This window comes from Puma concolor, chromosome D2, assembly GCF_028749965.1.
Source record: "Puma concolor isolate L17-30 chromosome D2, mPumCon1.1.hap2, whole genome shotgun sequence".
Taxonomy (NCBI): Eukaryota; Metazoa; Chordata; class Mammalia; order Carnivora; family Felidae; genus Puma; species Puma concolor.
In genome coordinates, this window is record NC_141677.1 from 54,174,575 (window position 1) to 54,196,502 (window position 21,928).

The 21,928-nt window shown below is 35.9% G+C and overlaps 1 protein-coding gene across 8 annotated transcripts in view; it reads left to right on the plus strand.

Moving 5' to 3' along the window:
- The window catches only part of EXOC6 (exocyst complex component 6), a 234,594-nt gene that overhangs the window by 163,709 nt on the left and 48,957 nt on the right, over positions 1-21,928 (plus strand). For 7 of the 8 annotated variants that reach the window (XM_086680379.1, XM_025917949.2, XM_086680383.1 and 4 more), the window contains one exon: positions 13,569-13,710. In XM_086680379.1, the coding sequence (XP_086536505.1) occupies positions 13,569-13,710 (142 nt within the window). Of the gene's footprint in view, positions 1-13,568; positions 13,711-21,928 lie in introns of those variants that run through there. The other variant, XR_015241737.1, reaches the window with a different exon arrangement.

Sequence of the window (21,928 nt, forward strand, 5' to 3'; positions counted from 1 at the left end):
AAGCAAAAACATTAACTTAGTCTACCATCTTGATTCTGAACAACCTGCCTCCTTCTCTTTGAAGTAATATGATTGGATTAGATCATCTCTAAGGTCCTTGTATATAATATTATGTTTCTAAGCATCATTATTTCATGCAGATGTAAAGTCCCAAGCTAAACATAGATTTATTCATTCTGGCACTTTATTTTCTCTTTCAGCCCTACCCTTTTATGTTTTTTATTCTTTGGTTCAAACTTTTTTCTGAGTTAAGTATATGGGTTCACATGTCCTTTTACTTGACTGAAAATTGTAAAGGAGAACTTTAATAGTCAACTATACAATCAGAGGTTTTAATCGCCCTCTCTTTCACGTGACACCAGAAAGAATTGTATTAAAAATACAGATTGTAGTTTTTAAATTGTGGCATAGGCAGCTTTGAATACATTTTACAAGTGAAAACATAACCATGTATATACATATATATATATATATATATATATATACACACACACACACACACACACACATACATGCTTACAAATTGGTTTTACTTATTTGGATATTAATTTAAAAAAATCTATAATGGTAATGAATCACATTGATCTGATTTGTTACCTGTAAGTCATAAAAATGATACGGTATGAACTATGATGAAAACATAAGTCCTATGACTTATGTGGTTTTAATGTTAAATGTTGTTGCCTGACTTTTATTGGAAGTTACAGCTAGAAAGGACTTAGAGATTATCTAGAGTCTAGTCCAGTCTTCCAGAAGAAGGAATTGTCTGGCTAACATAGTTGCCAGCCCACTGCTTACTGGGGTTAATTAGAATGATCTATCTGCCTGTTCTCCATTCCTGCTTGTAGTGTTTTTTATTCATAATGTGTTTGGTGAAGAGGAAAGCTTCCCACACAGATGTTTAGCTACCACCAATAAACAGATTTTGAATTTTATTGGTTTAATATAATAAAGTTAAATCCATGTTTCAGGGTAAATACTTCTTCTTTTAAAAAGTAGTGCTTAAATATTATATAGTTTATTAGTGGAATTTGAAAAGTAAATTAGATAATTTAAAAAATAGTATTTAAGGCAATTTTAGTTTAATTTTATTAATCTTTATTTTAAGGAATTAATATTTAATTAAGTTAATCCCTAATATTTTAGAGGAACAAGGTAGTACTGTATATTTGGTACAGAACTTCAGTGGGAGCTTATATATATTTAAATTGAGACCAATGATTTCGTTTTTGTTTTGACTTGTTACTTTTTGGGGAGAAAATACATTTAAATGGTTATAAGATAATTTAGTGTGCCATCTTTCCTTGAGTATTTTCTTTTGTGCTATAGTGGCAGATTATGCGGAAGCATAGTGGCTTATCCTTTCTAAGCATCTTCAGAATCGTATATTCAGTATAGTTTTTGTGTGTGTCTGCAGAAATGGACATTTTATTTCTTTTTGTATGAAAATCATCTGTGGGAAGAGATACTTCTAAATTTTTTTTAATGTTTATTTTTTTAAGAGAGAGAGAGGGAGAGAGCATGCATGTGCAATCAAGGAGAGGGGCAGAGAGAGAGGGAGACAGAGAATCTGAAGCACACTCCACTCTGTCAGCACAAAGCCTGACACAGAGCTTGAACTGAACTGTGAGATCATGACCTGAGCTGAAGTTGGATGCTCAACCGACTGAGCCATTCAAGCTCCTTACAGGAAGAGATACTTGTCAATAATTCAGATTCCAGTGCTGGCTCTAGACCTAAATGCACTAAAATTTCCTCAGCTTAGGAATCAGCATTTTTAAATTAAAATTTGAGAACAGCTGCTCTATAGCAAAGAACCCTATCAAAGAGTTGGTGTTTTCTAAAGTTGACAGTTCAGCAAATTTAGTATTTAGCACGTTGGTGTTTTTTTAAATATATTTTTTTAAGTTTATTTTTGAGAGAGAGAGCACAAGCAGGGGAGAGACAGAGAGAGAGGGAGAGAGAGAAGCCCAAGCATGCTCCAAGCTGTCAGCAAGAGCCCGACGCAAGGCTCGATCTCATGAACCATGAGATCGTGACCTGAGCTGAAATCAAGAGTATGACGCTTAACTGACTGAACGGTACCCCCTTGGTATTTTAATGCTGACGACTTGATTAGCTAAACAGAAGTTTGGAGGAGGGTTTATCTGATTGGCGTAGATGTGAAAATTAATATACAAATCTTCAAAATGATCACATTTATGTAATAAATTAATGTTTTTAAATTATAGCAAACACACAGAGCCAGCTTGCTTGTTTTGTAGTGTATTTTGTTACTTTAAACACTGCCTCTGCTACTATTGGAATACATTTTCCTTTTTTATCTGATTTCCTGGCTGACTTCCTTCTTAGACTAACAGCAATGATCATGCAGCCATGCGGGTAAGTAAATGCAAGCCAAAGCTAGCATGTGAATTGGATAGTAGTGAACCTCCTGCAGGCTTATTTTTCTCTGCCTGGTTATCTATGGTAAATTCTAATTATCTTGTCAATATTTTTCATATGTTTGTAGTTTTGTGGAAACCTACATTTGAAGGTAATAGTTATTTTGGTAAAACAGGAGGATTCCCTGGGACTTGATTGTGAAAGTTAGTATTATGGTTGCATCTGTGGTGAGTGCAGTGCTTTGGAAAACCTCTCTGTGGTCACCCCATGCATGACAGGGCACAATTTGTAGATATCTTCCTCATCTATAAAGTGAGGGCTGTAAGGGTATGTGCCCTATAGATTTTTGTGAGGGTTAAATGAGATAGTATACATAAAGTACTTAGAAAAGCACTTGGCATATAATAAGCACTCAAAAAATACTAGCTGTTATTATTACTTGCTTTTAAGACTATGCTTTTCCTGAATGCTTTTTCTCTACAGACCTTATCCCAAAATCCACTTGTAGAAATCTATCTCAGTGCATAACCCAGTATGATTCATGACCAAGTGCACATTTTTCTTTTTCACTACAAACCCAGTATTGCTCCCCTGAATTGCCTTAACTTCCACCTTTTTTCATGGCTTCATCATATTTTGCGTTTTAGTGTGTTTCTTCTTTTGACCTCCAGTTGTGAGCTCTCAATGGCCAGAGTAAGAACTCATATATACTTTTTGAATGTGTAGATATTAAAAGTTCTTACCTTTAAAAAATCTCATCTAGCATTTGAAATTTAAAATGTTCCTAACCTTTCTGTTCCTATTCCTGTTATCAAAATTCAAATTTTGATGATTGTAATTATTTTCCAATTAGTCTTTGCCAGTAGTTTCTCCTTACTTCAGTTCATCACACATACCTGTACTAGATTATTCTTTCTAGAGTACAGTCTAATCACATTTCCCTGTTGAAAAGCTTCAAGGTCTCTTGCTTACCTAAAGTAAAAATTTCACAGGCTAACAAAAAGGAATTATCTCAGCCTCTTTCCAGATACATTTCTGACCATTACTCAATATGGGCATTCAAAGTGGAAAATCCAGTGTCCTGGATCTGTCTTTTACTTTCTACATTGGCATCATTTATAATTGTAAAACTCCTGGATCTCTTCCAAAAGCATCTTTAATGCTACCTCTTTCACGAAGCATTTGCTAATTCCACTTAACCTTATGTGGATACTTTGTCCCACTTTTACAGTACTGTTTATATTTTGTCCTCTGCTATAGCTGTTTGAAGTCTCGCCTTCTTTCTGCTGTTAGAATTTAATCCCTTTGTGTCAGGAACTGTTATCCACTCATTATATCTTCTGTAGCACCTAAACAATATTTTACACAGAGGAAGTGCTTAATAAGTATTTTTTAAATTAATATGAGAGAAATAGTAAAGAAATGGTCTGTTGTAAAAGCAATTTTCTTGTACACATAAGGAATATAAAAAGCATACTGCAAGATCAGAATTTTTGAATCGAATTTATTTGTCAAATATAGAATACTTTCTAGTTTTGAAGAGAAAGTTTGTACCCTTATTCATAGGCAAAAATTTTGAAAATGTCTATACAAAAGTTACTTGATAAAGGTGGTTTCAGTAATGGTTAGAAATATTTGTATGTTTACTCTTTCCTTGCACATCTCCATGAAAGAATAACATATTAATTCAAACTACAACTCTCTTCACACCTATAAGTTGAGCAGTGATTGAAACAAAGTAAAAGACATGATAGCACCAAAATAACTGTTGTGAATTCCCAGCACTAAGGACAAGTACTTCGTCCCATTGAAGGGACAGACCTTCAAGCTTTCACTACAACTTTTTCTTCATTTGCTATAGTAATTGTTAAGTACTTACTAAGCTTGCTAACAGATTTCCTGCAGATAAGTCATATGCATGTTCAAAATACAGAAGTGATGTTCCGAAGTGATACTAACCCTGTTATCCAAAAAAAAAAAAAAAAAAAAAATCCAAAACGCTCAAATTGTTATCATCTATTTAAGAAGTCAGCAATAGATTTTGGGGTCAGTTTTGTATAAATTTGCATGAGAAATTTTAAAAGGTGTGACACTTGAATGTCCAGTGTTTTGAAAAAGTTACTTAATATGAGATAATTCTTTCTCTGATGATAAAGGAGGTATTCTAATGGCATTTTTTATACCCATTTCCTATGTAATAAGTTAATTCCAAGTACACAAAATCAACTAGAACAAACCATTGACAGTCATCAGTTCATTGGAGAGAATTAAAGAACCTTGAGAAAGAATGTAAATGAAAAAGTTGAAAACCATTAAAACCCACTCTTACAAATGGAATTTATATTTTTTAAACTTTTTTATTTTAATACATATATTTTTAAGTAACCTTTACACCCAAGGTAGGGCTTAAACTCATGACCCCGAGATCAAGAGTCATATGCTCCACTGACAGAACCAGCTAGGCACCACTATATTTTTTCTTAGGCTTTTTGTTAATGTAATAAAATAGTTAAATGATTTTCACTAATACAAGTTAATTGGGGAAAAAGAGAATCTTGCTTTTTAGTTGAAAATTAATGTACTTGAATTTTATAACTTTAATCCTTTTAAGTATTTACTAAGTTGATGCTGGCTAATCTTGATAAGAGATTTAATTGCATTAAGTTGTAAGTCTTATGTGTGTATATAACATAGCACACTTAAATAATTTCTGTTGTCAAAAGTTTAGAAAATAGCAGTTTGATTCAGGACATACTTGGAAGAAGTAATAGTAACAGAGGGCTTTTAGTTTAGAAGGAAACAGCATGAGAGATTTAGTAGAAAGCTAGTGGATTAGGAAAGAACTCATGACCTAACCAATAAGTAACAGATCAGTGAGATATAAATGGAAATAATTGGAATGGATTATTCTCAGCCCATAGACTAAATGTATGTATAGGCATGTGCATCATACATATGCACACTTACAAATATCCTATAACTTTATTCTTTAATAACTATCAATGAAATAGACTAGATCATTGGTGCTGGCTTTATAAGCAAAGTGCCATTCTGAACAGGAAGATTTAGTACTAAAAACAAATGAAAATGCAATATCTGACCGTTTTACTACCAGATGACAACAGAGAATTCACATTTAGAAAGTTAATTAAGTTGTTGCAGATAGCAATGGTAAAGTTCTAGGAATGCAAATGGTATCTTCCCCTTTAACTTGTATTCCACAATAGAAAGAAAAATACAAAAGATCATTTGTTCTCCAAAGTTAAATGGATAAAAGTTGAAATCAGGGAAGAAGAAAAAGGAATAAAATATGCAAATAAGAGAATCTATGAGTTAGAATTATGTTTTTATCGTGAGCAGATAAAGACAGCAAAAAGGAGGTCAGATCCCTTGAAGAGAAAGACAGGAGATGATAGGGAAAGATTAAGTCAGAGGTTTCCTGTGCGAGCCCCTATCTAGTGGTGCCAAAGAACCTGCTTTTCTTTTTACTTCCCTGTATGGAGCCTAACAAGAATGGAAAAGGATGAGGATAGAGCTGATGGGAAAGGTGGAACAGCTTTGGTGCATTTATATTTACAGTATGTTTGCAGGTCAGAGGTAACAAAATTCAGCAGGCCAAGATGCTGATACATACTTATAGAAAGAGTATGTAAGTTACTGTAATACAAAAAGTAAGGAGGTTGGCCTTTGGAAAATCCCACCAAAAGAGCATATGCAGACAAATATTAAGGGAAGGAATTCAGAGGGCCAGCAACATTTTAATCACTTCCTTTTCTTTCATTCAGGAGACCTTGGGTATTGTAGGAAAGCTGTCATGTTGTTTTAAATCTTTCTACTTATGAAAATCAGTGTGTTAGATGGTAGCATTGAGATTAAAAGCCTCTGTCAATTCTTTGGAAACAAGAAGGGAGCAGTTGGCAAGGCATACTGTAGATACTCTCAGAGTATCATTGAATGTCATTTGCAAGATTGTCTTGCAAATGACAATCAAGAAAAAACTTAACATGATCACTTACCTTGATCAGTCCCTCCCACTTTGTATAGATTTTGTCTTGTTTTAAATATATAACCTCCCTCCACTTGATACATTTCCCTTACTCTTTTAAAAAATCCATTTCCAGGTACTTCCTCAACTAGAAGTGAATCTGACAGTATCTACCCCAACCCCATTCCCACAGTCTAAGACTTAGCCCAGTGAAATTAACCTATTCAGAAAGCCCTTGACATAATGAATGAGTATACCCCAAAACTTTGAGAATATTCAAATTTGAGAATACTGCTATGCCATGTAATTTCTTTCAGAAAGTGCTATAAAATGTACCTGAAAAGTGTAGACCTTAACAAGAATTATGTTTCCATGGCAACTAACAGAAGACAGCAAAGCCACAGAGTTAGAAGGTTGGGACTTTGCATTGAGTGCATTCAGTCTCCCAGTGATTATCACCCTCCCCACCCCCACCCATACCCAGTTTCACAGAGTATATTATTCAAATGTGTGCCTCATCAAATTAAGCCCTACTTGCACTGGACTCTAAGATTCTTAAAAGGTCAAAACCTAAACTTAAATCCTTGGATGACAAAAGTCTGCTGTCAGCTATCCTTGTGTATATGTGGCTGCATTTATGATAGTCAGCCACCTACCTACATATGTTAATAAGAGAGAGTCAGTTGGCTTGACTGACATTTTCCATTTTACTAATGGCCATGTGGAAACAACTTATATTGTCTAACGTGTTAGTGATTCTGGCAACTTCTTTGCAAATTTAAATTGTATTGGGATTACAGACTAGTACATTTTAATGATTAAATAGCCCTTATACTCTGAGCTGGGTGCTTATGTAAAGAAATGAAGATATGGCTCTGCTATCACAGAGCTGTTATTAAAACAGTTCCTCGGATGCTTCATTGTTTCACTCTTAAATTCTGTGGCTTAGTCATAGTACCCAGTCTTCACAGGGAAAATTACAGCGCATCTTTAACTTCCCTCTCCTTACAGTTGTCAAGTGAGAAAAGTTATAGAGCCTTGATATTTTATTGTTTCCCTACTTAAACATATGCTTAACTGCCCAATTTGTTATTATCAAGTAGGCTTAAGAGTTAGAAATAATCCCTGTCAGCTCCCACACAGCATAAACTAGTTTCCTCTTCTTGCTAGTCTGGGCAAAAGTGCATGCAGCTTTCACCATTTTATCTTGATTTCTGATATTATCAATTGCTTGGAAGCAGAGGCATTTCTTCAAAACCTTGACCTTTTCTGGACCGTTACTGCTCTGTTTGCCTTTGCATTCTCTTTCTACCTGTTAAAGATAGAATGAGTTGGAAGATGTCGTGACATCAACGATGATATTTACAGAAAGCTAAAAATCAAGATATTGCATATCATCTAAGGCCATGCTCAGAAGATTTTTTTTTTTAAATTAGGGGCGCCTGGGTGGCTCAGTCGGTTAAGCGTCCAATTCAGGTCATGATCTCATGGTCCACGAGTTTGAGCCCTGCGTCGGGCTCTGTGATGACAGCTCAGAGCCTGGAGCCTGCTTTGGTTTGTGTGTGTGTGTGTGTGTGTGTGTGTGTGTGTGTGTGTGTGTGTGTGTGTTTGTGTGTGTGTGTGTGTGTCACTCTCTCTACCCCTCCCCACTCATGCTCTGTCTCTCTCTGTCTCTCAAAAATGAAAAAATGTTAAAAACATAAAATAATAAAAGGCCACCAAAGTTTGATGAGCCCTATAGGAAGTTTTGAATGAAAGAGAAATAGCCATGTATTACAGCTATCCTAAAGTTTTCCCAGTTTGCGGAATTTTTTCCCCCAACTTTAAAATGATTGTGTTCTATTTAATCTCTGTGTGTGTGTGTGTGTGTGTGTGTGTTCCCAAGAGCAAGCATTTATGTTTCAGTCTCATATCCTTATCATTGGGATTTGTTAGGAGGAGAAAAGTCAGAAAAGGGAGAATGGGAATTCCTACTTCACTATGGGATTATGGTTAACTGATGTGAGAACCAACTCTTTTGGGGCTAGAGCTACTTTAGGGGGAGATAGAAAGGGTATGAGAAGACTATAGAGGTGTCAGAGAGGTATTTTGGAGAATGTTGGAGGTGTTTAGAGTTGAGTATATTTTGATAGAACTATGAATGTTTTTGGCATAATCTCAAAAATCTGTCTTCAAGATAGTGTTATAAAGTTATTAAAACTCACTGAAGGAATTCATCTTGATATTTAAGCCTTTCTAACTCACCCATTCTGTATTATTGGGAATCTGAGACATTTCAGTGTTCTATATGTCAGTATTACAGTGTTCAGACAGAAGCCTATTTTAGGAGCTAGAAGAATCTTTGTGCATTTGTGAAGTCATCTTGGGGAAATTTCCATGTATTCTAATGTTTTAGGTATGTTTTTTTCATGATTTATTTAATACGTTCTTTACATATGAGCAAAATGTAGTTTTATATAGTAAAACTTTAGTGGTTCTTATATAAACTGGAAGAATACTACATTTCTTAAGTTAAAATGTCTACTTTTCAACTAGACATATTTTCTCATATTTCAATTAGGAATTTATTTCTAATTTTAGTGTTTACTTCACATTTGATGAAAGACTTCACTCTTTTAGTCTGTTAGTTTTTAAAAGGCTATGCATTGTGGCTCTTTGGGAGACTGACCAATTCATCAATACTTCCCTTTCTGTTTTGCCTTTCCTTTGAAAAGACTATTTCACAGTTTCAGCTGAAATTTATGCAGCAAACAGAGAGGCAGTGATTTAGAATAATGTGGCAGTATTTTACTGCTTTAGTTTAAACAACTTAAAAAATTAATAACTTAAATAATTGTAAACAGCCGTGCAGAATCAGAATTAGTTAATAAGTTCTGTTGCCAGTGTTAGAGTTAATATTCAAATTGACCATGATTTTACTTCAGTTTTCCATTTTTTTCTGACAAGAGTTATGTAACCTTTTAAAACAAAACCTGTTATCAATTTAAAGAACAATAAATGCAATGCACAATATTTTTGAGTCTATATATTTCTTTTTACTTAAATAAAAAAGTAGTTTATTGTGCAAAGTTGACCTTTTGTGGGAATATAAATAGAGTAAAATGGATTCTCCTGGGATCTTTAAGGAAGGGAGACCAATACAGAAAGAATGGTTGTGATTTCAAGAGCACATTTTTATGTTACATGTAGTCGAGAGAGAATGAAAGCAGCATTGAAAAATGCTTTCAAATAATTACTGTTGAAATCAAACCTTTCTTTTTTTATTAGATCTTTGAAATAAGAGAATGGTGAGACAGAAATGAAAACTTCAAATGAAAATTTAAATGTGTCAAATTAGTTTTTAAGTATTCTACATTTCTCCTATTATTATATCAGAGTAGATCTATCAAAACATTACTTTGAAACCAAAACAGTTTTGAGCCATAATCTAATAAAATGTGTTGTCTTTTTGTTACCGTGTCATTTTGCGGTGTTTCAAAGGAAATGGAGTATCTTTAGCCTAATCTATAATAGTAAATTATTTTAGAAATTTGGCTTGACATACAAACAGATGTGTTTTCTTGATTCCTTTTAAACTGAGGTTGGTGGTTTGTGGTTTATTGTTCCTGTGATTGGCATTAAAAGCCTTATTTCACAGCTTGCAGTGAGGGACTATTGGGTAAAGAGTGGCTGTGTTCCACAAACTAAATTCAAAAAGTGTCAATCAAGGTCTCACATAGGTTGCCTAGAGAATGAGTTTTCTTACTGATTTCACCAAATGTCGCCTCATGCTGTCTTTGATTGGCACAGCCTGGCAGGGAGGATGGATGAATCTGTCACCGACTGGTTAATTGTGTTGCTGGTCTCAGTCTGACATCAGGTCTTTGACTCTTAAGTGGCTCAATACAAAACAAATTAGCAGATTGTAGTCATATTTCTCATTCTATATGCTTTGACTTTGTTGAATGCAGTCCATAAATCATATTGACTGACACACAAGTAAATGATGAAAGCTGCTTTTGAGACATGGATCTAGAAAGCAGCGCTGTGAAGGTGCCATGGAAGGATGCATATGGTTGACCCTTTGGGAATTTCCTAGGAGCCAAATGTCTCCTTACCACAATTGTTCTTAGAAGAAAAGCTTTTGGGTAATGCAAAAAGGATCTAATATGTCAGCAGATTCTCTTTTACAAGTTCCTTTGAAATATAAGAAGTTTGTCTAAGGGTTTTCTCTCTTTGCAAGTTGTTTTTCAGCAAAATGTTAGAGGAGGGTAAAAAAGTAGTTACCTTTAAAAGTTTGGCAGGTGTTTTTACTTACTTGTTGAACTTTGTGTTAAAGAGAAAGAAAATGTTAATAGTAGTTGCAATTTTTCAGATGAGGGCAGCAGAAATTTCTAGGTGCTTGAAATTTATTATTTTGGTTTTGTTTGTTAAAAAACAGAGCATCTCTAATGAAACAGGCTAGTTTTTAAAGATCGTTCATTGCAAAAGTACTTAGATTAATTTTGTTCTAGAAAATGATAATATTATAAGAATGTCAATAATAAAAACAATAGTAATGTTCAGAAAGGGGTGTTTTGTTTATGCCAAATGTACAAGGGCTACATCAGAAATGAATTGCCATAGGTATTTTTTGGGTGTGTAAATATTTGGAACATTAAACATTTTCTCTCTAAATATAAGTAATAGATGGAAATTTATGAATATTTGTGCACATTTTATGGTTAGGAATTAAACATTTTTTTTTAATGTATAATCTTATAGAACTTTTAAAATACTTACAGAATCCAAACCTTTTATATTAACTTTAATTTGGGGCTGTAAAAAGAACTTACTTCATTTGAAGATTGATAAAATATTTTACAAATACTTTAATCTTGTATCTTTGAGAACAATAAGCCTGTATTTAATATGTTTAATCAGAAGAAATTTAGTATTAGGGTTTTATTATTATGTATGTTGTTTAAACAAAAAGTTAAATTAGCACGCACGTGCACGTGTGTGTGTGTGTGTGTGTGTGTGTGTGTGTGTGTGTGTGTTTTCGTTACCTATTTCCACTAAGTTTATGGAATAGCTGCCTGTATTTCTGTACTCTTACCATCATTTTTGGCTCCAGTACTATTGTTATATAGTCATTTGTACCGTCAGAACCCATGTTGAATTTTAAGTATCACTTTAAAATTATACCACTTACCTTGTACAGTGTGTTTACTTATGAAATGAATATAATAGTAATTTAGGGGGGCAATTTATTAATCTGTTTTGCAGTTAGTATATTATAGAGGCAACATAAGTAGAACATGGAGCTGATTGGATGGAGAAGTACATGAAACTAAAATGCAGTAGTTGTTCCATTGGGTCAGAATTACATTCCTGTTAAGTATTGTCAAGCCTGTTACATTATAATTAAATTACATGCCATTGATTTCTCCTCTTTCTACGTTTTTGTCCCCCTCCCATTCATATTGATATTATGGTGCTTGGGGAATGGAGCTGCATGTCTCCCAGACTAATTCCTCTTGGGTTTGGGGGATCTTGAAGCATGCTGGGTTTTGCATTGTTTGTTACATTCCTTTTTGGCAGTTCATCAGTATCTGTCAAATATATTGTTTGCATTGGCTTTTATCTCTACGTTTTTGATTGAGAAATTGAGATTCCATTTTAGATACAGTTTTTCACTGCATAGTGTCTAGATGCTAAAGACTTACTCAAAAAGATTGCCGTGTTTCTAGCCTGACTTTAAATGTGTAGTTTAATGAACAAATGTTCTAATAAATATCTTAAAAATATATTTATGTTCTTTCTTACTTCCCTGACAGATCAACTGTGTAAAACATTTCTGTACTAATTTAGTGAAGCATTTATGTTCAGGAGATTTTTTCATGACTTGATTAGCCTTTGTGAAAGTAGGAAAAGAATAATTATCAAATAGCACTGAGTAAATATTTATTAATGCAGATGAGGCAAAACATGGCACATTTTCCAAAAGTCATTATTTCTGACCATATTCATGGATCTTTGAATCCTATCACAGGAGTTAGTCCATCACCAAATCACATCGTTGTAGGTTGAAGACAGAAATACTAGGAGCAGTATTAGACAGGAAAACTATACAGGACAGAGTCTTTATAGTAATTTATTTTAAGCTTTTAATTGAAATCTGTCTAAAGAAGCAATTTATACCAAAAGTGATGTAATGTGATTCAGCTTTGTAATCTAGAGATGAAACATGTAGCCTTAATTAAGGCCATCAGGGAAAATTTCTGTAGTTTTTAGGAGCTATTATGGTAGAAAATATTTTATAATGATACAAATGTGAAACAAAACCACAAATATTTGTAGTTTACTTAACCATATATTTCTAAATTATCAGATGATTTTAAAACTAAATTTAGGTCTGTAGATGATTTTGAAGTCATGTTGGTAGGTAAGCCCCCTGAGCTAATTGAAGCTATGCTACAAATTCATGTTCTGATTAGAAGTAAGGACTTAAGATTGAAAGTATATTTTGAATTTTAGGCACAGTTTAAATAGGAAATTATATTGTTTATTAACTAACTTTATTCTGGCTTTAATTATATGAAGGAAAGCTTTAAAAGCATTATATGAATAAAATGTTCTGTCAGTACAATAACTTGTCATATTTTAATGTGTATTTTTAAAAATACTTGAGACATTTCAAGAGGTCTAAAATAATAATTCATGGGGCGCCTGGGTGGCGCCGTCGGTTAAGCGTCCGACTTCAGCCAGGTCACGATCTCGCGGTCCGTGAGTTCGAGCCCCGCATCAGGCTCTGGGCTGATGGCTCGGAGCCTGGAACCTGTTTCCGATTCTGTGTCTCCCTCTCTCTCTGCCCCTCCCCCGTTCATGCTCTGTCTCTCTCTGTCCCAAAAAAATAAATAAACATTGAAAAAAAAATTTTTTTTAAATAATAATTCATGTGTTTTTTACCTGTCTTTTAATTTTCCTGAGTGCAGTTAGAACTTCAATGATATTTATGTCCTGAGGAGGACAAGTAAACAAGATTAATTTTAATTCCTGTGCTAAAAGCATAGCCACTCAGAATACAGAAATAGAAAGGCCAATAATCACTGTTGTACCCCCTAAAAGACAACAAAAAGAATGTCAGGTATATAATTTTTTCTGATACTTTATGGTGTATTTCTGTGTTTACTTATTTGCTTATTTATGTTTTGTTTTTGGTATTTGTTTTAAACAGGGGAAAGTTGCCCAGACTGCTTGCATGTCAGCCTGCCAGCATCTGTCAACATCCTTAATGCAGATGCTATTGGACAGTGAGTTAAAACAGATAAGCATGGGAGCCGTTCAGCAGTTTAACTTAGATGTCATACAGTGTGAATGTAAGTACCTTACTGGTTAAATCTCATGCATTTCTAGGAATCTATATTTAAATTATATGAAAAAAAATGGTATATAGAAGGATAGTTCAGAAAAGAGGGAAAAGGCCTGGATCAGTGAGATTTTCAGCAGCCTTAGAAGTGACTTCTTTCCAGAAAGAGAAAAATACCTCAGCTTCAGTTTAGGGCCTCTAGAGCTCTATCTGGAAAGCACTGAAGTGGCAGTACAGACTGGGATAATTGAAAAATGATTCATTTTCCTCCTCAGTCCTTTTTCTGGTCATTCTTGCCAGGACACTCCTAACATTGGTCATAAATGAATGAAATCATTCTAAGTTTGTCATTCTTACTTTATCGGTAGGCAGTTTTTGTTTTTGTTTTTGTTTTAAGTTTATTTATTTTGAGAAAGAGAAAAAGCACGAATTGGGGAGGGACAGAGAGAGGGGAAGAGAGAGAGAATCCCAAGCAAGCTCCAACCCAGGAACCATGAGATCACGACCTTAGCCAAAGTCAGATGCTTAACGGACTGAGCCACCTGGGCACCCTGGTAGGTAGCTTTTTAGGTAATTGCTGGAAAGATAATCTTAGGACCCCACATTCCAAATGAAGCTTCTTTTATATTCTGAATATTCGGTTCTCATTTCCCCCCCAATTTTTTAAGCTTTTACCTTTGCCATTGTTTTTCACTGTTTTCTGTAGGCAAGAGGTGAGCAGATTATATAATCTAATGTTGACATTAGCCAGTCTGCTTCAAAACGAGATGTGCTGTTTGGTTATTAGCCTTGTTTATATATGCTTCTGGATGTGTGTTCTATCACCTTAAATTATAACCTTAAATAAAGAATGTAAGTATACAGAGCAATTTTCAAACATTGCTTTCAAATGAATGGTACACTGATTAAATAATGAAAGTCTCTGGTTGACAATTCAGCCAGGCACCACTGTTGATAAATTGGAAATCAGTGGGGCACAAGAAGGATTATAAAATATTTGTCTGAGGCAAACTTTGCAATAATTTGCTGATGTTGATCAGCAGTTTGCAGCTGAAGCAAGAGCAATTTTTTCAACAGTTATTGAATATTTGCCCACTGTATAAGGCATTCTGCTAAGAAAAACATAATTAATATTAAAAAGAATAATCATGTAAGCTGTTTGATCAAGATCAGCACAAAAAAATAAGTCCAAAGTTTTTTTTAAAACGTACCTATTCCCTTCAAAAAAAAAAAGAGAGATGGTTATTCACAAAGGAAAAGGAAATTAGTTTTTCCTTAGGGAAGAGAAGCATTCATTTTCTTTTCCTAAAAAGCATTTCTATTTTCTCTAGTTAGAAAACCTTAATTATATATCTTTCTCAAAATAAAACTATCATTTTAAAAATGGTATTTAGGGATCCCTGGGTGGCTCAGTTGGTTAAGCATCTGACTATTTCGGCTCAGGTCATGATCTCACAGTTTGTGAGTTCTAGACCTACTTTGGGCTCCATGCTCACAGCACACAGCCAGCTTAGGATTCTCTGTCTCCCTCTCTCTGCCCCTCCCCTGCTCCCTCCCTCCCTCCTCTCTCTCTCAAAAGTAAGTATATAAACATTTAAAACAATAAAAAATATGTATATTTTTATATTGTATTTTAAAAATATTTATTAAAAAACACTTTTTCCCCCAAGTTTCTAAGCTCAAAGTAATTGTTATTCCATTTTACAAGTAGTTTGAAACTGATTTTTTTTTTAAAGTTCTGTAAAAGTTATCTTAGGTTGTCATTCCAGTATGACATTACATATGTAAATATCTTACATAAATATTGCTTTAGGCATTTTGTGTTATTAGATCTTGAATGTGGATTCAGAATAATTGGGTGGTTCAACCCTTTATTGGCATTTGGTTATGTCTTCTGAGGTTTTTTGTTCAGAAATGGAAATTACTGTTTGGCTAGGCATCTTTAGGTATCTAGATCTTGTGTTCTCTTCCCTCTTCATAAAAGGCTAGCCTGGCTCTACTTACCGAAAGGCACATAAACCCCCAAATCTGTGCCTGTCTGCTTTCTATAGGATAGTTTCTACCTTCAGTTAACTTCTTATGTTGATATCTTCTTCTTCTTTTTTATTTTTTTTAATGTTTTTTATTTTTGAGAGAGAGACAGACAGAGCGCAAGCAGGGGAGAGGCAGAGAGAGAGGGAGATACAGAATCCGAAACAGGCTCCAGGCTCTGAGCTGTAAGCACAGAGCCCAGCACGGGGCTCGAACACAAACCTCCAAATCATGATCTGACCCAAAGTCAGACATTCACCTGAGCTGAGCCACCCAGGCGCCTCTGTTGATATTTTCTTAAAGCACTGTTCTCTTGGAAGAGACCAAGAAGAATCCTAAGTATGAGGTATAACTCAGGAAATCTGAGTTCAAATACAAGAAGGGTAACCCCCAGCCTGATGGGGGCCAAGGTTCAGACTCTATAGATACGAAAAGTGAGAGACCAGAATTCAAAGACAAACCACCCAAGATAATTCAGCTTTCTTTAAGATTATGCCTATGGTTGGCACTGCTCCTTAATACTTATCATGTATTACTTAATCATTATTTAATACAGTATCATACATTTAGTACTCACGGAACAAATATAAACCAACATTACATTTTCCATGTTTATTCCACTCTCTTTCTGGCGTAAAAGACTTTCTGTACCCCCTATCATGACTTTTAGTGACTGATTCACAAATCACTTAAAAATGAAACAGCTTTTTTTCTAATGAATATATTAAGAGAATTAAGTTTTCATTTCATTTTCTTTTTCTTTTTTTTTTTAATTTTTTTTTTTTAACGTTTATTTTTGAGACAGAGAGAGACAGAGCATGAATGGGGGAGGGTCAGAGAGAGAGAGGGAGACACAGAATCTGAAACAGGCTCCAGGCTCTGAGCTGTCAGCACAGAGCCCGACGTGGGGCTTGAACTCACGAACCGCGAGATCATGACCTGAGCTGAAGTCGGACGCTTAACCAACTGAGCCACTCAGGCGCCCCAAGTTTTCATTTCATTTTAAGTAGTAGTTTTGTGGTTTTTGTTTTTAAATTTTTTTTTCAACGTTTTTTATTTATTTTTGGGACAGAGAGAGGCAGAGCATGAACAGGGGAGGGGCAGAGAGAGAGGGAGACACAGAATCGGAAGCAGGCTCCAGGCTCCGAGCCATCAGCCCAGAGCCTGATGCGGGGCTCGAACTCACGGACTGCGAGATCGTGACCTGGCTGAAGTCGGACGCCTAACCGACTGCGCCACCCAGGCGCCCCAGTTTTGTGTTTTTAAACCTGGAAGAAAGCAGTATTTTCCTTTTCTTGTTTTTCTTTTCTTTTTTTTTAATTTAAGATTTTATTTTTGAGTAATGTCTACACCCAGCGTAGGGCACAAACCCACAACCTGGAGACCGAGAGTCGCATGCTGTACCGACTGAGCCAGCCAGGCACTCCAGAAAGCAGTTTTTTTAAATACACAGTTTAGGGGTACCTGAGTGGCTCAGTCAGTTCAGCGTTCCATTCTTGATTTTGACTCAGGTCATGATCTCATGGTTCATTAAACTGAGCCTGCATCAGGCTCTGTGCTGACAGGGCCAAGCTTGCTTCAGATTCTGTCTCTCCCTCTCTGTCTCTGCCCCTCCCTGCTCATGCTCTCTCTCTCTCTCTCTCAAAATAAACAGTTTAAAAAAGATAAGATAAAAGGTTTGTTTTCAGTATGAATGCAGTGTGTATGCTTTCTACATACTGGGGCAGGCAGAGGGGGAGAGGGATTTGGCTAGATAGGAGGAAGGCTAGAATGCATCATAGATTTGTGAAGAGAAGGGATCTGGATACCATAGGAATCAATTGGGGTATGGATCAGAAAGAAGATAGACATATAGTTCAAATGTAGAATCCTAAAAGCCTAAAAAGATCATGGAGAAAAGATCATGGAATCCTAAAAGATCATGGAGTTTCACCACTCGGTAATAAAGATACACGTACTCCTCTACCTTGAAATCCTCTCTAAATAACCCTGCCAAGAAGTTGTCCAGCTAGTCCTTGAACATCCAGTTTGGGGGATTAACTACTCTTCAGAAAATGTGTTTCCGTATAATACATCACTCTATCAGTTTCTTAAAGTGAAGTGAAATCCCTTTCTCTCAACTTCTCTTAATGGAGCTAGTTCTACCTTGGCTACTGTCACCACTGCCTTTGTGCAAATTAGAAGTGGGATCCCTACTATAAGGATAAGGTCCTCTAGAGTTGTCCCTTTTATATGAACTAGAAAAAGTTCACCCCTTTCCCAGCTGGACTCAACCCCCACCAAGGCACATGGTTTATCAAGTGAAATGTGAGCCCTTCCCTTCCTCCCCTCTCCTCTCCTCAGCTGGACACCCGTATGTAGTAAGCAGTCCGATACAGTCTGTATGTGGCAGTTCTGCCTAGGGTCATACAGAGAAAAAACAAATCCTCAGCCACAAGACCATTATATGAAAACTGCTCTTCCATCCTTCTAAATCTTCTGAAGGCCAGACATCAACAATTTCTCTTACTGTTCTCATGTAATGCCATTTTAGATCCAAACATCTTCTTTGAACAAACTGGTTTGACTACCTTCTGTTTAATGTCTGGTACCCAAAGTTGACTACAGAGATACCCAGTTGTGGGAGAACCAGTATAATCTGCAGTTGGACTATCAAATACATTGTGCCATAATCTGTACTTTATTAATAAAACCTAAACTACGATTACCTATTTTGGTTGCCAGAGTATACTCTTTTATTGTTGAAGCTGTAGTCTTCTAAAACCTCTGTATCGTTCTCTTCCTCTCTTTATATGCGTGTGTGTGTGTGTGTGTGTGTGTGTGCTTGAGAGAGGGGGGGAGAGAGATTATTATTTTTTCAGTGTATGAAATTTATTGTCAAATTGGTTTCCATACAACACCCAGTGCTCATCCCAAAAGGTGCCCTCCTCAATACCCATCACCCACCCTCCCCTCCCTCCCACCCCCCATCAACCCTTAGCTTGTTCTCAGTTTTTAAGAGTCTCTTATGCTTTGGCTCTCGAGGGAGGGAGATTATTAAGCTCTGTTTTCTTATCCTATACTTGTTGTGGGATTTTAAAGTTATCCCTATTAAATTTTAAGATTTGTCCCACAACTAACCTATTGAGATCTTTTTATATCAAAATTTAATATCATCCACAGATTTGTAATCATGCTTTTTATGTATTTAACGAGGCTACTAGCAAAATGTTGAACAAAACCATGTAACTATGTCATGAGCTACAGTACATTAGTGGTTCTCAGAACCTGATCCCCAGGTGAGGACCTGAGAACTTGTTAGAAATGTGAATTCTTGGGTTCCACCTGCTGAATTGGGAACTCTCGGCACCAGACCCAGCAGTTTCTCCTTAAATAGGACTCTTAGGTGATTTTGATGCACAGTAAAATTTGAGTACCACATTATATGGACCTGCCCTTCATATTGACTTGTTTCCATTATTCAGAATTTTATGAGTATCTTAAGAGGTTTTTTTCAGCCAGTTACTAATTCCCTAATTGAACCTAACTCATGGTTTTGCTCAAAGTAATGAGCAAGTTTGTCAGATACCTTGCATATGGGGATAATAATGACCTTTGGATTTTTCTTCTCAATCAATCTACCCTTTAAAAGAAGAAAATGATACTACTGCGATTCTTCATAAATCCATATAGACTCATAGTAATTACTTTCTCTTCAAGATGCTCAGAAATTGTTACTTAAAAGACTGACTGGTTCTTGAGATTAACATAAAATCTTACTACTCTGTGTTATACTAGCAAGAGATCCAGAGTCCAAGGAATTCAGGTAGTAGGGATCAGGAATTAGAGACAATGAACCACCAGAGATCCTGGGCAACTTGAGGCTTACATCAAAGAATTTAAGCAATAGGAGGTGAGCATGAAATATAAGCATCAAAATGGTCTTTATTCTGAATTAGAGTTTCCTTTAATTGGGTTTGATCAGAAAACAGAGTGTTTATTTTTCCATCATCATTACTTTGTGAAAACATTATATTTCCTAGGCCTCAGAGTGTTAGTCTGATGGTAGAAACCACTGGACATCTCACTGAAGCTGGGGAAGTAGGAGGATGGAAATAATTTAGTTTCTGTCATCATTCAACCATGTGCTTTTAGTTTTTGTTTGTTTTGATTTATTTTTCTGGTGGTGAAAGACTTCTCAGTGATCTTTGTGCTCACTTACTGTTTTAAACAATTTTTTCTAGTATTCCTTGTGACACACATATTTGTGAATTAAACTGGCTTGCACTAAAATTTCAATCTGTATCTGACTTTTTTCCCATGTAAAGTCAACTGATTTATAAGAAGATTCATTTATTTAAATGTTTAGTGAGAACCTATTACCCGTTATGTACTGGGAAATCCAGGATGAATGAAGCTTCAAAGATCTCAGTCTGGTTGGTTGGGAGGAGACAGACACGTAAATAACTACAATAGGACATAACAGTTTTTTTTTTTTTAATGTTTATTTATTTTTGAGACAGAGAGAGACAGAGCATGAACAGGGGTGGGGCAGAGAGAGAGGGAGACACAGAATCTGAAACAGGCTCCAGGCTCTGAGCTGTCAGCACAGAGCCCGACGCGGGGCTCGAACTCACGGACCGTGAGATCATGACCTGAGCTGAAGTCAGATGCTTAACCGACCGAGCCACCCAGGCGCCCCAACAGTTATTTTTTAATAACAATTCTTCACATAAATATACATTGTAGTAGAGAGGGAGCAATTCTTCACTCCATGGGGTTGAGAAGATTGACCGTGATAGAAGTGAAATTTGAACTGGGTCTTAAAGGATGAGTAAGATTTCATCAAAAGCAGGGAAGGGCATTCTGAGCAGAGGGAATGGCATAGACAAAAACATTGTGGTGAGAGAACAGTTAGGGACTCTTCAAACAGTCTTGTGTGACTAGACTACAGGATGCATGATGAAAGCGTTAGAAGATATGGCTGAAAAAAGTTAGACTCCTGAATGCTTGGACTTTATTTAATAAGCAGTGGAGAGTTATGGAAGCTTTTTAATCAGGACTATGATATGATAAAATCTATCATAGAAAGTTAACTCTATGTCATGTGGAAATTGAACTGAAATGAGATAATGCAAGTAGGAAAACCTGGTAAAAGACTATAGAACTTTTTTGCATGACGGATAAAAAGAGCTTGACTTTGGGCAGTGGGGATGAAGAGAAAAGGGTAGACTCCAGACCTTTAGGAGGAGGAAATACATGAAATTGTTGAGTGGGTAAAGGTATGATTTGATATGATTAAGATGGTTAGAATCACACAGTGGAAGAGACCTAGAGAATGCATGTCATGATTTGGATAGTGAGGACAGGTGTGAAAAGGGAAAGAGGAGAGAAAGAGGGAGAGGAGGAGAGGCAGAGAGAGAAGAGGAGAGATTTAACATCCAGGATAGATCGTTAGATTCAACATAGAATTTTTAGTTGTAGGCACCTTGCAGAATGCTATGTTCACAACATTATTTGTTGGTAAATAAACAAATTAACAAATCAAGAAGTCTCTATAATTTACATTTGTCTCTTAAAGTTCTGCCTTTGTTGTCAAAACGTTAAGGCCAACTGATAGGCTATACTTTAACTCAAGACCATTTAAGTTGTTGATACAGACGTAACTAATCATTTATAAAAGTTCTTAACATATTTTATGAGTATGTTTAACCCTTTAACTCTTATCTGTTCTGAGCTAAAGAGTTAAAGTTTCGTTAATATATTCTTATGGATGGGGCATCTGGGTAGCTCAGTTGGTTGTGTCTGACACTTGATTTCGGCTCAGGTCATTGATCCCACAGTTGGTGAGTTCAAGCCCCACATAGGGCTCTGCACTGACCATGTGGAGCCTGCTTGGGATTCTCTGTTCCCCCTCTCTCTCTCCCCTTCTTTCTCTCTCTCTCTCTCTCTCTCTCTCTCTCTCTCCCTCTCCCACTCTCTCCCTCTCCCCTCTCCCTCCCTCTCTTTCTCTCCCTCCCTCCCTCCCTTTCAAAAATAAACCTTAAAAAAAAGAAAATCTCTATTTATGGGGTTATTTTTACTACCCTTTTGGATTGTTTTCTTTTTTAACCCATACTAGGCAAAACTTGATAAAATGCCTGTTGGGTACCTGGGTGACTCCGTCGCTTAAGTGTCCGACTTCGGCTCAGGTCATGATCTCACGGTTCGTGGGTTCG